At 38.4% G+C, this 17,275-nt stretch overlaps 1 protein-coding gene across 2 annotated transcripts in view; it reads left to right on the forward strand.

Annotated features, from left to right (window-relative positions):
* The window catches only part of PPP3R1 (protein phosphatase 3 regulatory subunit B, alpha), a 58,695-nt gene extending 44,471 nt beyond the window's left edge, over window positions 1–14,224 (forward strand). Inside the window, exons 1-5 of one of the 2 annotated variants that reach the window (XM_029231761.1) lie at window positions 3,945–4,020; window positions 4,796–4,972; window positions 6,037–6,096; window positions 7,640–7,824; window positions 12,103–14,224. In XM_029231761.1, coding sequence (XP_029087594.1) covers window positions 4,008–4,020; window positions 4,796–4,972; window positions 6,037–6,096; window positions 7,640–7,824; window positions 12,103–12,150 — 483 coding nt within the window. In that variant the 5' untranslated portion in view covers window positions 3,945–4,007 and the 3' untranslated portion in view covers window positions 12,151–14,224. Of the gene's footprint in view, window positions 1–3,944; window positions 4,021–4,795; window positions 4,973–6,036; window positions 6,097–7,639; window positions 7,825–12,102 lie in introns of those variants that run through there. The other variant, XM_029231760.1, reaches the window with a different exon arrangement.
* The last annotated feature ends 3,051 nt before the right edge of the window (window positions 14,225–17,275 follow it).

Genomic DNA, 17,275 nt, shown 5'->3' on the forward strand with positions numbered 1-17,275 from the left:
TTAGAAAGACTCACAATTTCACGAGTTGGCAAGGAGGTGTAGAGCTCCTGGAGTTCTCAGATATTGCCAGTGGGAGTGTAAAATGGTACACCACTTTGGAAAACTTTTTAACAGTTTCTGAAAGTCAAATGTATGCTTACCCTATGACCCAGCAATTCCAGGAAAACATTTGTTTACAAAAAGACTTAAGTATAAGTATAATATTCTTAGAATCTTTATTCCTAATAGTCCCAAACGAAACAGTAGGAATGTCTGTTAACAGATGAATGCGTAAACTGATTGTAGTATATCCGTACAGTGGACTATATATATACTACTGTGCCATAAAAAGGAAGAAACTACTGACATATGAAACAACTTGGATCAATGTCAAAAACTTAATGAGAAAAGGAAGATGGACGCAAGAGTACGTACCTATGATCCCATTTATGTGAAATTCTAGACAGAATTTAGTTACAGAAAGCAGAACAGTGGTTGCCTAGGGTTGTGGTGGGGAGGGGGTTCAGTGTGTTTGTGATTGACTGGAAAGGACCTTAGGAAACATTTTGGGATTATAGAAATGTGCTTCTGTCTTGATTGCAGTGCTGCTTACGTAGGTGTATATGTTTGTCAAAACCTGTAGAATTGTATATTTAATAAGGCGTTTTTGGAATATCAGTTATTTCCCAAAGTTGGTTTAAAATTTCTTTTTAGCGTTTTGATTACAACTTGATAATTCTTTTGTTGGTGCTGATGTGTAGCTCTTGTATATTTTATAATTAATAATTTTTAAGTGTGTAATAATTTTAATCTAGAAACACCAAGAGCATGTGTTGCCTCTTGCATTAGAAAATTATGATATACCTCTAGAATCTAGACCTTTTAAAGTGCATGAAAGTTTTTCATTTGTAAGGAAAAGACACAGCACATATGCCCATTTTTCATAATATGCCTTTTTGATTCTCTTTCAGTATTAACGGGGCTTTCTTTGCTTTGTTCTGTTAAAGTATTCTGTGTAGAATATAAATATTAGACTGCTAGTGTAATCACAAGGTGGTTATAAAATTAGGCAGTTTTTTGGAGCTGCTTATGAAGGTTTTATCTGCGCCCCCTGGTGGTTTTGATTTCTTATTTGGGATAACATTGGAAATACAGTCATTACTTTTGTAGAAGATGAATTTTACAGAAGACTTTAAAACTTTTAAATTAATCTTTATGTTGAAAAACTACCCAATAGCGTCTATTGACAACACTATAAGGCTTTATTCTTGTGCTAGTCTTTACAAGGTTATTCAATACATGTTTCTCGGGGCTTCTGGTGGTACAGTGGTTAAGAATCCGCCTGCCAATGCAGGGGATACGGGTTCGAGCCCTGGTCCGGGAAGATAGCACATGCCGTGCAGCAGCTAAGCCCGTGCGCCACAACTACTGAGCTTGCGCTCTAGAGCCCGCGAGCCACAGTTACTGAGCCTGCGCACCACAAATGCTGAAGCCCGCACACCATAAATGCTGAAGCCCGCGCACCTAGAGCCTGTGCTCCGCAACAAGAGAAGCCACCGCAATGGGAAGCCTGCGCACCGCAACAAGAGTAGAGTAGCCCCCGCTCGCCGCAACTAGAGAAAGCCCACACGTGTAGCAACGAAGACCCAACGCAGCCAGAAATAAAAATAAATAAAAAAAAAACAACACATGTTTCTCCATAGGTAATTTTATCATATCTGAGAGCTCTTTCCACAGTACCTCTAAGATCCCTTATTAGGGATCTATAGTTTTCATTCTATAGCATAGTTCTAAATATCCTGCCATACAAACGAGATTGGGGCATATCTTCTTAGAAATACATAGTCAGGATGAGAATGGAACATTCTGTGGTGCCAGAAAATAAGGAAATGCTCAAATTGGGGATTGTTGAAAAGTCACACAGGAGCCAGCTTGAGGTAGTACCTAAAGAAGAAAGCTGGAATAATTTGGTTAACAGGTAATGACATTGGATTTTAACCCATAGGATAAAATAAGTACCCATGAATCCATGCTGATACGAATAATTGAATAAAGAAACAAATAGGGAAAGGGGACAGGTTTGTTTTGTTTTGTGTTTTAACAGGAACAGTCCAGTTAATAATGAGGGAAAAAGAAAATCATTATTAGGCAATACCACAGTAATAAAATTTTGCAAACAAGACCTACCTAGATGATGCTTCAATTAGATCAGAGTTTGAGGAGAAAGTAGGATATTTGAATAGTCTCAGAGTATTCTCCCCCAGTATTTTTTTTTTTTTTTTTTTGCGGTAACGCGGGCCTCTCACCATTGTGGCCTCTCCGTTGCGGAGCGCAGGCTCCAGACGTGCAGGCTCAGCGGCCATGGCTCACGGGCCCAGCCACTCCCTGGCATATGGGATCTTCCCGGACCGGGGCACGAACCCGTGTCCCCTGCATCGGCAGGCAGACTCTCAACCACTGCGCCACCAGGGAAGCCCCCCCCCCAATATATTTTAATACAGAGGGAAAGATAGTAGATTTATAGTGGAGAAATCTGGCAGAAACTACCTTGGCCAAGTGATCAAAATTAGCATCACTAGTGAAAAGACATGTTGACATCATGAACCCCTTGATAATGACGCACTGAGAAGGACATATCGTTTCTATGGTATTCTTGCCTCAAAGCGTTCTTGCCCCAAAGCATTCTAATCATGAAAAAAACATCAGCAACTCACTCTGGGAGATATTTTACAAAATACTGGATCAGAAGTTTCAAAGTCATGAAACACAAGGAGAAAAATTAAGAGCTGTTACAAATAGGAGGAGGCTTAAGGAAAAATTACAAAAATGTTGCAAAAATCATAGAGTTCCCAAATATCACTCACCCAAGCTTCCTCTGATGGTAACATCTCACAGACTTAAAGTGCAATTATCATTATCAAAATCAAGAAATTAACATTCTTACAGTACTGTTAAACTATATATTTTAGTGAAAAAAGAAATTGTGACACTGGAAAGTTTTTCTTTTCCAGAATTCTATTCAGGATCCCACATTGCATTTAGTTGTTTCTTTGAAGATACTATTATCACTAGGAGGATTTGATAAGACTTGCTTTATTTTGTTTTAAATTGTTTATGGACTAATAGGTAATAAATTATAAAGTGGCTATTAAAAGAATTTCCTGAAGGAGTAGCCTTGTTGCTACTTATTACTGTTTTACAAATTTGGAGAATTGGCTAAAATTTGAGGAAAATTTATTTTTCTACCATTCTGCTTATTCCTTTTCCTTTTCATTCTGAGAAACCTCAAAATCACCTAACAAGTGGAGTAGCAGCTTGGTGTGTGTGTATAGTAATAACAGTGCTTGAAGAGCCAGAGGCCTGCATCTCTTTGCTACTGTTGGGAATCTCTTACATTCTTTTTTCTAAATGATAAAAAATATATGTATAATAAAGAGAGGTGGTTAATGTTTCTTCATCTGAGAAGATGATGAATGAATAAGCAACCTTTCTATCTCTATTAATATTATATACTCTCTAGCGTTAATATGTCCAGTTGGAAATATTTATTTAAATTTACTGTAGCAACGTGAGCTCTCTAAAGGCAACTTCTTAATTATTTTATGTGGTAATATTAATAAGATTCTTGAAATCACTTGTTAAAATAAGAAACCATCTAGATTTCACATTTATTCCTGAGCATATTCAAGGGTGCAGTGATCTGGGTATGGTCTCAACAATTCAATTTGCTGTTTTCCATGTAAACATTCCATAGTAATACCTATATTATTATAATATATACCTATATTATAAACTCAGACTAAAATATCTAAGTTTTTAATATCTTAAATTTTAGAGACATACATATATGTATGACTATAAGATTAACTATTACAATACTTTGTATAATATAATGTAAATTGAATATGTAGGCACTTCCAACTACTAAAAAAGATAATCCTCCCAAAGGTATCCTTACAAAAAGTGGAAAAATAACATGAGCTTCAGCTTGGCAAAACATATGAAAAGCAGTATCTCTGAGTCACAAGATGAGTCAAAAGGGTGAGGTTTGTTTGTTTTTCGTTGTTCATCTGTTTTAAGGGAGTACGATCCCAAGTAGCAGAAAAAAATCTTTGATGAAAGTTGGTGCCAAAAGTTGGAATTCTTTATATTCTTGTGCGAAGTGCAAAGCTGAAGCACTTAATGGTGCTGCCAAGGTGGGTTGGATCTGTTTTAAAGATCTGTGCCTGATTTTTAGGATATTGGTAATAACTGTAAACGGATAGTAACCTTTAAAAATTTAACCTTTATAAAATTTTTTCTTAAAAATTTAATTAAAATCTAAAAATGCTGGGTTTTCTTTGCTCATATTTGCAAAGAATATCTTTAGAAGAATATTCAAGAAGCTGGCAACGTTGGAGGGAGGCTTTGAATATTGAACTTCGTTCAAACCATGTTCAAATTTTGAACGATGAACTGCTAGAAATAAACTAAATTAAAATTTTACAAGATAAGTGAAAATTAGAGTGCCTGGTACATAGAGATTGATTTAGTCTGCCTGGTAGGAACCACCTGACTCCCATGATCAGCTTAGCAGTGTTAATCTTGTAATATCTTACTCAGCCTACAGTTGGTTGTATGTTATGGCAGGTGCAGACAAACAAAAGGGTAACAAAAAAATTTTATGATATATTTTCTTTGTTATAAGAAATTAGTCAATCGTATATGCAACTCTTTAAATTGGAAATTAAACTCTTGGATAAGTGGTGAATTTTTTTCCTATAATTATCACAAAATCGTTTGGTAAATCTTGCTGCCTCTTTTTGTTTGCTTTTAGTTGATGCTGATGAAATTAAAAGGCTAGGAAAGAGATTTAAGAAGCTCGATTTGGACAATTCTGGTTCTTTGAGTGTGGAAGAGTTCATGTCTCTGCCTGAGTTACAACAGAATCCCTTAGTACAGCGAGTAATAGATATATTTGACACAGATGGGAATGGAGAAGTAGACTTTAAAGGTAAGGAAGTAGTTTTTTTTTTAAACTACCAGTTAGATAATCTGTGAATAGCGTCTTACAGCTCTGTGTACAAAAATGTCTGAAAAATTTAGTTTTTCTTGAATGTGTATTACTGGTTTTCTTATAAAGATAGATTACATTAAAACCTCAAAATCTGTGATATATGAACCTTAATGGGCTAATAAGATCTTTTACTTTTGGGGTCATAAATGATCAAATTGCCCTTTAAGGTAATCTGAAAAATGGGATTTAGAATTTCTTTTGTTGTTCAAAAATTAGTCTCACTTTAGGGAAACTTATAATATTAGAAGCTACATTTTAAAAACCTTTTATAAAAGAATGAGACTTAATACTAAGTCAGCAATAAAAAGTAAGCAGAAGTAATAAGGATATGAGTTTCATCATAGAAAGGATTAATTTAGTGAATCTAAGATTTTACAAAGACAGTAGTGCTTTTGCTAATATTAACCATATGATTCTACACTTTAAAGTAAATAAACATTTCATTTCACCAGGGAATCAACAGATTTTGTTATTTTAGTTTGAGGAATTGGATTATAAGTGAAGGGCTTTAAAACTGGGTATGATTTAGTGTTTAGCAGGCAGTGAAGAAAAATGACCATTTGTTAATGAAACATCCAACAGTTTCTTTAAATGATTCTGAATTTTGGAGCCAGAAATCCAAAATTTTTTTTTTTATGCCAAACAATGTAAATTTTTTAAAGCCTCCTTTTGTCATATTCTAAGAAAAAAGAGTTAAATAGCTTAAAGAATATTTTTTTTGAGTGTTATGCTCTGTAGCGTAAGTATTTGTTTAAATTGATTTGACTTTAGAGAACTCCAGGTTCAGATTAAAATGTATATATATAGAACCTCGTTTGTTGCGAAGTTTCAAATTTTTTCAGTTTTAAACACAGCTAGTAATATGTTCTTTTGCAGCAAGAAAATATCTTTTTGTGAACATGTAGGGGTTTGTGTGTGTGTGTGTGTATGTGGGTATGTGTTGTTTTTCTTTGTAAAAAATTGAAACTTCTGATTTGTAAACATATTTTATTCTTATTCAGAGTTCATTGAGGGAGTCTCTCAGTTCAGTGTCAAAGGAGATAAGGAACAGAAGTTGAGGTGTAAGTATTCCTCTTCACTGAGTTCATTCTCCCTCTTAAGACCACTACCCCATACTGCATTATAACCTCCTTTTAAAATATTCTAAAAGATGTCTTTTATTCTAGATCCTTAGTAAACATAACAAAAATTTTACATTCTGGAGAAAATCCTTTCTGGATATTTGCAGTTTGCGTTTTTTAATGATGTGTCGTTGTTGCTTTTAGTTGGATAGAAGGAAAATAGAATTTCCTTCTACAGCCATATGAATTACATGTCTTAGATAAGAGATTTTTTTTTAAATTGAAGTATAGTTGATGTACAGTGTTTTATAAGTTACAAGTGTACAATATAGTTATTCACAATTTTAAAGATTATATTCCATTTATAGTTATTATAAAATGTTGGCATGAAAGTGAGAAGAAATGCTCTAATATGATTAGGTTAACTTCATTTACACTTGTTGTATTCAGAATTATTTAGCCAGAAGTCCACTATTTTGGTTTATGTAGGCTGCCTCTATCATAGGGAACATCTGATATCTTTTTAAAACATTCAGCTCTTAACTAGAGAGATGTTGTATTTATAACAGTTCTCTGAGGTGCAGGCTATATGCAAACATCCTTTGCAAACGAACTCTTTTTGATATAAATGAGAATAATAGTAATAGCATTTGCTGTCTTTGATTGTGTATTATCTCATTCGGTACTGTCAAGAACCTGAGAGGTTAGAACTATTATTAGCCCCAATTTTATATGTGCAGAAAATGAAGCTTAGGAAGGGTAAATAACTTACCACTAGGCTACACTAATTGGCCAAAGCAGTCTTGATTCCATAGCTCATATACACTTTTTTTTTTTAAGATTTTTTCAATGTAGACCTTTTTTTTTTTTTTATTTTTTTTTATTTTTTTATTTTTTTATTTTTGGCTGCATTGGGTCCTCATTGCTGTGCGTGGGCTTTCTCTAGTTGCGGCGAGTGGGGGCTACTCTTTGTTGCAATGCATGGGCTTCTCGTTGTGGTGGCTTCTCTTGTTGCGGAGCACAGGCTCTAGCACGCGGGCTTCAGTAGTTGTGACACACAGGCTCAGTAGTTGTGGCTCACGGGCTGTAGAACGCAGGCTCAGTAGTTGTGGCGCACGGGCTTAGCTGCTCCGCGGCGTGTGGGATCTTCCAGGACCAGGGCTCGAACCCGTGTCTCCTGCACTGGCAGGCGGATTCAGGGAAGCCCAACATGGACCATTTTTAAAGTCTTTATTGAATTTGTTGCTTCTGTTTTATGTTTTGGTTTTTTGGCCATGAGGCATGTGAGATCTTAGCTCCCTGACCAGGGATCAAACCCACCCCCTGCATTGGAAGGTGAAGTCTTAACCACTGGACCACCAGGGAAGTCCCATAGCCCATATACTCTTAACCATTTTCACCTAAAGACATCTCTGTGTAGGAAGGAGCTGTCCTCATAGTAGAATTCTAATTGTTTGGCAGCTTATTGTTCTCTCTCTCATTGAAAGTATTCGTTTGTGATTGCCTTTGATTTTGCCATTGATTTTCCTTACTCTCTTTTTAGTTGCTTTCCGTATCTATGACATGGATAAAGATGGCTATATTTCCAATGGGGAACTCTTCCAGGTGCTGAAGATGATGGTGGGGAACAATCTGAAAGATACACAGTTACAGCAAATCGTGGACAAAACCATAATAAATGCAGATAAGGATGGAGATGGAAGAATATCCTTTGAAGAATTCTGTGCTGTAAGTACATTCATTAGTTACACTTCATGAAAACATTTTTAATACCGCTTACTAGAGAATTCCTTTATTTTGCCCTAGACATTTCTACTTTTGATTTTGCCTAATTGCTCCATATTCAAGGTTTTGAAATGTTCTTTGTTGTAATTGTTACTGATTTTATTCTCAGTGATTGTCTGATAAAATGCCACAAGAATGGTACTAGTAACTTTTACTTATTATTGGTAGCCTCCCAAATGAACAGCTAGGTTGTTTGAAAATACTTTTGTGGGAAATATGAGTTCATGAGTTTCAGCTAGGAATCCAGAGGCTTGGTTTCATGAGGACAACAGAAATGGAGTCCCTGTCCGTCTTAAACTCAGCAGCTAGGCCTTGTAAAAAGGTGATTTTATTTTTCTGAGCTACTGATGGGTAGTTCTTGTAATCTGGGGCAAGGGCTCCACACAGGCAGGGGCTACAGTTGTGGGAAGGCCTCGACAACTAGCTCTAGGTGGAAACTGGGGCAACGGCTTAGCTTCCAGTGTATTGCTTCTCTTCTTTACTCCTGCCCCTAAAGCAAAGATACTAACTTTTTGATGTGTTAAAAGCAGTTTTAACTGTAAGCTAGAGATACTGAGCAATGCAAAGGAAAGGCAAAGATAACAAAGAAAAAGTTTTGAAAAATTTCAGTCATGACTGGGAAATCTTTCTATAAAAGACTTCCCTCCTCTTCTTCTCATTTTTTACTTAGATGACACCAGGGAAAACAAATTACTTTGTTTGTGTGTTATATAAGGACTTAAGTATCTACTTCAGCATTTAAGTAGAAGTTCACGTGATCCTTTAAGGATCTTTCTTCATCTCAAGGGAAAACTATCTTTGCATTTTGTTTCAAAAAGTAGGGTGGTGCTCTAGTTTAAAGAACACTCGAGGTCTTTTTGGAAGACGTTAGATAGGCTTGAGCCTTGAGATTTGGAACCCATGCCAGGTGGTACTGCTCTGTGTCCTGTCCCTCCGTTGTGTCTCCTCCCTCACTGTTTTTTTAATAAATTATTTATTTTTGGCTGTGTTGGGTCTTCGTTGCTGTGCACGGGCTCTCTCTAGATGCAGCGAGCGGGAGCTACTCTTTGTTGCGGTGCATGAGCTTCTCATTGCGGTGGCTTCTCTTGTTGCAGAGTGCAGGCTCTAGGCACTTGGGCTTCAGTAGTTGTGGCCTGTGGGCTCAGTGGTTGTGCCTCATGGGCTCTAGAGCGAAGGCTGAGTAGTTGTGGCGCATGGGCTTAGTTGCTCTGCGGCATATGGGATCTTCCCGGACCAGGACTCTAACCCGTGTCCCCTGCATTGGCAGGTGGATTCTTAACCACTGCGCCACCAGGGAAGTCCCAAGGAAGTTATTTTTAAATAAGATCACATACTACATACCTACTTTAACATTTTCAGAATACTTTACCATGCACAAATACTATAAATGATCAGTGACAGGGTTAAAGTTGGTGGACTGAACACATCTATTTACTTTTGCTTCCTCTCAAACCTCCACTGAAATTAAATGGGTTAAAAAGAAAAGGTTATAAACCCACAAGGGCCAAGTGAATAGCAGAGAGGATAGTTAACTAGATTTGGCAACTTATAAAGTTGAATGGTTAATTGGTTTAGCAGACAAGAGTAAAAATTCTAAGCTAGAAACTCGGAAAGCTGAGAAGTATCTTGGTTTATAAGGTGGAATCCCTGAAAGGCTCAGTTCCCTAACCTGATTCCCTGGCAGCTAGACTTGTACCCTCCAGGCAAGAGGTGGGACAGCCCTCTTTGGGAAATCTGATCTCCAGATACGGTCTTAACTGATCACTCAAAGTGCAGTCCACAGTCAACAGCCCCACTTTGTATGTGGAGGATCTAGTGCCCTTTCCACAGGAGCAGAGAGCCACGGATCACCAGACATTCAAGGAAAGCCTCTAAAATGGATTATAGAGATGAGATCACACCTGAAAAAGAAGCTTGGAGAAGCAGGCTATGCAAGGCCAGTGACAACTTTCAAAGTAGAACAAAAATCTGTCATGGTTATCCTCAGGGATATAATATATTGGATTTTTGAAACAAAAATTGGAGAATATATAAAAGAGCTCTCGGACATTTAAACTTTGAAATACATTCTAGGAGGTCTAACACCCAGATGCTAGGGGTCCAGAAAAAAAATGCAGGGAAGGAAATGTCTAAAATGAATCAAGAAAATATTTCAGAATCAAAAGTAATGAGCTTCTTTGACCAAAAGGACTTACTAAGTACCCAGCATAGTATATAAAAATGTGGGCCTAGGCACATTGTCATGAAAGTTTAAAACAAAGAGATGGTTCTACAAACTTGCAAAGAGCTAAAGTAGAGGGGTAGGAGGGGAAGGGTGTCATACAAAGAATCATAATGGTGGCAAATTTCTCAGCAGAGTTGGCAACTAGAAGGCAATGGAAGCATTGCCTTCACAATTTTGAGGAACAGTTATTTCCAAGTGAGAACTCTCAATAAACTCAAACTAGGTGGTAGAAGTAAAGACATTTTCAGGTATGCAAGGCCTCCCTTTTTGGGAAACTACTAGAGGATGTGCTCCCACTATAAAAAGGTTATAAATCAAAAAAAGAAGACAGTGTGGGATCCAGGAAGCAGAAGGTCCACCATGAAAGAAGGAAATCCCTAGGATGATGGTGAAGGAGGATCCATAGATGACAGGCCTGGATTGGAGCAGGTTGGAAAGCTCTGGGAGTGATTTCAAGACAGTAAAATTGATAGAATTACATAATATATTTAAGTGCGTTTAGAACAAAGTTTAGGGTTGAATTAATGATAAATACATAGAACACCTGGCAAAGAAAAAGATCAGTTATTAACTGTAGCAAAACAAATGTGCAGGAAAGAAAAAGTAACTATAGTACACAATTCTCTTCTGCTGTAAGTAGTATTCTATATAGTCATAAATAAAATGCTGAATTTCTGCCTAATCAAAAAAAAAGATACAATTATTTGAAGCGTGGGAGAGGTGGGAAGTATACGTGGTAGGAGACAGAAGGGAGAGGTGTGTGTGAGAGTATAATCTTCATCTTCTGTGGTGGGAAGTCAGTGGATGATGCCTAAAACTTTGAATCCAAGAAAAAGCAATGTAGGGGTGTTATTTGGAGACCTATAGGTAAATACTGAGAATCAGCTGAAAATTCTAAATGATTGCCTCTAAGTAAAACGAAATTTGAGGGCAGGATAGCAAACTGCTGTTTTCATAACAGAAGTTGTAGAACTAGCTGGCTGTTTAAGCTTTCTTTTTCAAAAAAAAATTTTTAAGGTTTAAAAATAATACAGATGTAGCTATGCAGAACAACATGGATGAATCTCACAAACAACGCTGAGTGAAACAAGCCAGACACAAAAGATTTCATTTATAAAATGTATAAAAGCAGACCAGAGTAACCGATGGTGTTAAATCATGATAGTGACCACCTCTGGCGGGCGATGGCTTGGGAGGAGGGAGGTGGCCAGTGCGGGAAGGGGGCCACGGAAGAGCCCCAGTGATGCCCTCCCTGGCTGCTGTTTACTTGGGTGTTCGCTCTGAAAATTCATCAGGCTGTGAACATTTATGGTTTACTTTCTTTATATAGGTTATACTTAATAAAACTTATGCCCCAAATAATAATACAGGTAATTGCACTTCACATGGCCATGTCAGTATTCACTGAGGTGTCTGTAACAACTTTACAAGTATTTGACTCCATGGGAAAGTAATGTGCAGAAAATTTTATTCATTTATTACTTTCTGATATATTGTAGAACAGACTGACAAGTGAAGCCTGCATTTGGTTTCTGACAGTTTTTATGGTAACGTCTGGTTATCATTTAATATTAAACTACTAAAGGCCATGTCGAAACGACAGACGAAAGAGTGGGCCAAATCCTGCATGTGGCCTGTTTTGTATGTTTTTGAGCTAAAAAAGTTTTTTCATTTTAAAGTGGTGTTTAAAAAAAAAAAATGGGAGAAGAGAATTCAAGAGAAACTATATACATGGCCTACAGAGCGTGAAATATTTACTGCCTAGCCCTTTACAGAAAAATTTGCCAGCCCTAGTGATAGAACACAAGAAAATGTTATCCTAGGAGAAAGAAGCCATGAAAGTTCTAACAAAAGGCAATGCAGGTTTTTAAAAACAACAGCTTCTGGAAATGGCTAAAGTAGTATGTTTTTTAAGCTGTAGTTTTGGTAAGGTGGTGAGACTAGTACAAAGGAGTCCGTCGAACCTGGTCAAGTTTGATTTGTTCTCTCTGTTGCAGGTTGTAGGCGGCCTCGATATTCACAAAAAGATGGTGGTAGACGTGTGACTCTTCTGTAAAGAGTACCACCCAACACTTTTGCTTTCTTCTCCATCTCTGAAGATCTGCTCAAGACGTCCAGCAATGCTCTCTGTGTATTTAAATGGAAGTATTTTTCTCTGTGAAGCCACATTTTCCAACATGAGCCTCATGAAGCCAACTAAGTGTTATTGAACTCTTATTCTCTCAATAACTCAGTGTAGCACTTTAAAGCTGAAGGACAGCAGCATGAAAAGAGCATATCAATGTGGTGAAGAAAGGGAAGGGGTTGGCTTTTTAATTTATTTTTCTTCATCTTTTATAACAAGAAAGTATCTATATATACATATGTAAATATTTATATATAGATATATGTAGCTTTCTATATGTGTAGTAGGTTGGCTTTAATTTAATATACTTGATTCAGAAGCAAAATGATAGAGTACAAAAGTGCCAAGCAGAACATTCAACATCCTTACTTTTATTTCACACAGTTTTATATATAGATTGAAGATTGTACAATTTGAGCCAGGTGTTAGGCCAGCTATTTTCCTTGTCCTGCCCTTTCTCTTTTGAGAGATTGACAAAGCATTTGTTAACATCTTATTTACCTTGATTACATTTTTGTAACAAAGGAGTTTGTAACTTTATTTATACCTGTGATATACTTCCAGGGACTGTGTCTCATTGCTGCGCAGCTTTGATGACGTCTCTGCTTGAGCAGAAAGTATAGTTCAGCGCTGCTGCTCTTGTGTTCATATAGCAACAGCACAGAGCTTATGGCCACCTCATTCTGTTACTTCATAACTAGGAGCCATTACATTCACTAGATGTCCCTGAGTAAGTGTCAGTTTGTTGTGATTTTATTCGCAAAGGACAGAAGCTATCTGAGGCAATCCTGATTTATCTCGGACATGACTTACTGAAGAGTTCCTGAAATAATCATGTAACTGCTTAGGATATCCGTTTATTTGTTTCATTACATGGGTGGTAAATTGTCATTAAACTTAGTTTAAACCATAAATTTCCTTTCTCTGTTTCAAAAGACTTGCAGCTAATCTAAAACTGGTGGTATTTAATGTGCATGTGTGTATCTCTACACCCACATATACTTATTTATGACTTACATGGGAGAAACCTTACTAATCTCTATGCCACAGAAGAGCAAAATGATATCCAAATTTATACCTCTTACATTTCTTTACCACAAGGCATAGAGAGTGCATAATGGTGTTCTTGATTTGCCCCCATACGTAACAGGTAACTTAATAAATTTGTGTGATATAAAAGTAGTTTACCATGTTCCACCACTTGATATTATCCCTTCCCTTTTCTGCAAAGGTACTGTTGGCTGGAAGAAGACATTCTGGTTAGCTTTGTAGGACTGTAGTCTTTCCCTATATAGTTTTTCTAGAAAACTGGTTTTATAATCATGAGTGGGAAAAGGCAGGTTGAATCAAGAGGAAAGAATCTTAATTTGGGCACACCCGCCTGCCATCGCTGTTCCTTCAACTGAGTGCTGCACGCCATGGGCTCTGTCTGTGAGAGAAATCCCGGTGCTTGGTGTCCTTGCATGACATGGAGTTTTGCATGTAGATCGATTTAAAATATGTACCTCTTGTTTACATAATTTGCATAATTTTAAAACATAATGTTGCCAAACTTTGGAAATGTTAATGTTCAAACTGAAAATCTCCACTACATGTAACTTTCTTCCTCTGGATCAGTACGTGGCTTATAATCCCAGCCAGTGGTTTGATCTGTTCCAGTGTCAACTGCCATGTGCTCTGCTTCAAGGGGGGGAACTAGTCTTTTGTGAATTTTTTGTACATAAGTATTTGTTACAAATATTTTAGCAAATGCTTTCTATTTCTCTTGCTTGTGCATATCTTGGCTGGCATTACAGAAAAATAGTGCAAACATTATTTCCTTACTGGGGACTGAGGGTTTTTTCTTTTTCTTTTTTTTTTTTTTTTAGCGTGCGTGGGTGGGTGGGGAGGGATGGTTTATGTTGAATGTTTAGTTTTTCTTCTGCATGAAACATCATGTTGTGGGATCTCTAGAAAACTTCATACTGTATGAATAAGAAAATAAAATATTTGAAACTTGATGGAGTGTATTCACAGTGGTCTTCAGGCTTTCCCAGCCATTGGATAGTCTTTTTTCACTCTTTCAGATTTTTTAAAAACTCTAGTAAGTTGACATTTGATCTTTGACTATGAGCCATAAGTAAGTCTGCTCTGTCACTGGGTGAAAACACAAGTCATCACAGTGACCTGCAGAACCCGGTGTGTCACCCACCCTCCCTCTGCTTCCAGCCTCCTTTGCCTCCGTGCTTCCCCAAGCCTTTGGCATGCTTCCTCTGTAGGCCTGTGCACCGTCTCTTCGCCCCCCAGGCTACCCACAGGGAATGCTTCCAAGGGTTTCAGCCGTGTCCTGGTTCAACAGGAACTCTCCTGGCCACCATTTAAACACACTCATACACCTGATTCTCCTTTACCCCACTCTGTTTTCTTCCATAGCGTTTAACCTCTTCTGACATGATTCATTTAAGCATTTTGTATTTGTCTTCCCCGGTTATGGAAATGACACGAATGAAAGCTCCCCAAGGGCAGGGATTTCTGCCCCTTGTTCACTGACAGACCTGGTTGCCTAGATTCTGCCTAGTTCTTAGTGTTTAATGAATACGTAATCAATGAATTAGGTAATAGGAGACACCTTGTTTCTACAGGTTGTGATGTTAAATTCTATCCACTACTTTCTCACTTCATAAAAGGTAAGCATCAGTATAACTTTGAGACTTTTATTCATTCAGCAAGTCTGGAGGGCTCCCACGCCAGGCCCGCCCTGTAACAAGCACTTGAGGTTCTTGTGACGGGAAATGACGGCCCACGTGAATTATGGGCTCTTGGTGTCCTATACCCAGAACACCCATATTGTCAGGCATGCACTAGTTATGAGATACTATGCACTGGATTCCTTGGCTCTTTGAACTAGGAGTATAGGTTAGTTAGGCCTAAACCAATAGTTAACATTTTAAACCCTAGGTCTCCCTTTCTTTACCTAGTTCTAATGGTCTTAAGAGTAGAAAAGATGACGAAGTGAAACAGCAATGCACGGAATGGGAGAAAATATTTGTAAATCATGGATCTGCTAAGAGATTGCTATCTAGAATATGTCAAGACTACGACTCAAAAACCACCTGATTAAAAAGTGGGCAAAAGGACGTGAACAGATATTTCTCCAGGATACACAAATGGCCACCACCACGTGAGAAGATGCTCAGTATCACTAGTCATTATGGAGATGCAAACTAAAACAAGATTACCACTTCATGCCCGTCAGCACTGCCATCAGCAAAATAAAAGTGTTGGTAAGGATATGAAGCAGCTGGAAGGCTTGTGCATTGCTGGTGTGGATATCAAATGGTGTAGTCATCGTGGAAAAATGGTATAATGGTTCCTCAAATTAAACACAGATTTACCATATGACTCAGAAATTCCACTTCTGGATACTTGCCCAAGAGGAGTGACAGTAGGGACTAGAAGTGTTGGCACACCCGTGTTCATAGCGGCATAATTCACAGTAGCCAAAACTTGAAAGCAACCAAAACATCCATGACAGATGGATAATCAAAATGTGGTATATACATACAATGGGATGTTACTCAGCCATAAAAGGAAATTTTGACACATGCTGTAACACACATGAACTTTGAAGACATGCTAAGAAAAAAGAGCCAGTCACAAAAGAACAAATACTGTTTCTCTTTTTTTTGTGTGGTACGCGGGCCTCTCACTGTTGTGGCCTCTCCTGCTGCGGAGCGCAGGCTCAGCGGCCATGGCTCACGGGCTCAGCGGCCATGGCTCACGGGCCCAGCCCCTCCGCGGCATGTGGGATCTTCCCAGACCGGGGCACGGACCCGTGTCCCCTGCATCGGCAGGCGGACTCTCAACCACTGCGCCACCAGGGAAGCCCAATACTGTATTTTTTATATAAGTTCCTGGAGTTGTCAGACTCATAGAGACAGAAAAGTAGAATGGTGGTTCCCAAGGGCCAGGAGGAGGGGGAGGTAGAGAGTGTTGAATGGGTACACTGTCAGATGGGGAAGATAAAAGTTCTGGAAATGGTGGATGATGGTTGCATGAGAACGTACTGTCACTGAGCTGTACAGTTCGAAATGGCTAGAATGGTGAATCATGTATATTTTACCACAGTTTAAAAGAAAGAGTAGACAAGATGGTAGAAATCTTTCTGGATACTTTCCAGGACTTAGAAAGAAATGCTGTTCAAGCTCTTATATGTCTTGAAACAATTTTTGTTTTATAGAATGGATTTTTGTTTTGGCTGCATTGGGTCTTCGCTGCTGCACGTGGGCGCTCTCTACTTGCGGTGCGCAGGCTTCTTCTCTTACTGCGGTGCACGGGCTCTAGGCGTGCGGGCTTCAGTAGTTGTGGCGCACGGGCTCTAGAGCACAGGCTCAGTGGCTGTGGCGCACTGGCTTAGTTGCTGCGTGGCATGTGGGCTCTTCCCGGACCAGGGCTCGAACCGGTGTCCCCTGCACTGGCAGGCGGATTCTTAACCACTGTGTCACCAGGGAAGTCCTTCAAACAATTCTCAGTCTTCAGAAATTCCCACATGCTCAAAAATCGCTCGTTAAATTAGCTCACATTTTAAGCTAAAGTCCACTGCCACTTCAACCTTTTACTAACCTTGGGCATTATAAGCTTATCAGCTAGCCAGATCAAATTAGCGAGTCCTTGCTCTCCCAAACCTCCTTCAGATTACTGGTGTCTTTGAATGATTTCTTTCACCAAATGAGTAATGAACATTTGTATAATACAAGCATTTTGCAAGTTGTAGGATGGTTACGTACACTGTCACCGTGTACTCAGTAATCTAACATTAAGCATGCTGTCCCATGGCTCTGGAATCAGGAAAATCAGGTCTCTTTCCCAGATGCTCAATGAACATGAGCTTTCTTCTGTAGATAGGATGAGAAATTGGAGTCCATGTCTTCTGGAACGACTAGGAGGAAACAACAAGGTCTCTTCCCTTACCGGCCACTGAATATCTAAGAAAATACTCCTCTTTCATGCCCATTCCCCAGCCAAGTAGCAATTAATATGTTAATAAACTCTTATATGATGTGTCC

This window comes from Monodon monoceros, unplaced genomic scaffold (genome assembly GCF_005190385.1).
Source record: "Monodon monoceros isolate NGI ecotype Baffin Bay Population unplaced genomic scaffold, NGI_Narwhal_1 Super_Scaffold_19, whole genome shotgun sequence".
NCBI classification, from domain to species: Eukaryota; Metazoa; Chordata; class Mammalia; order Artiodactyla; family Monodontidae; genus Monodon; species Monodon monoceros.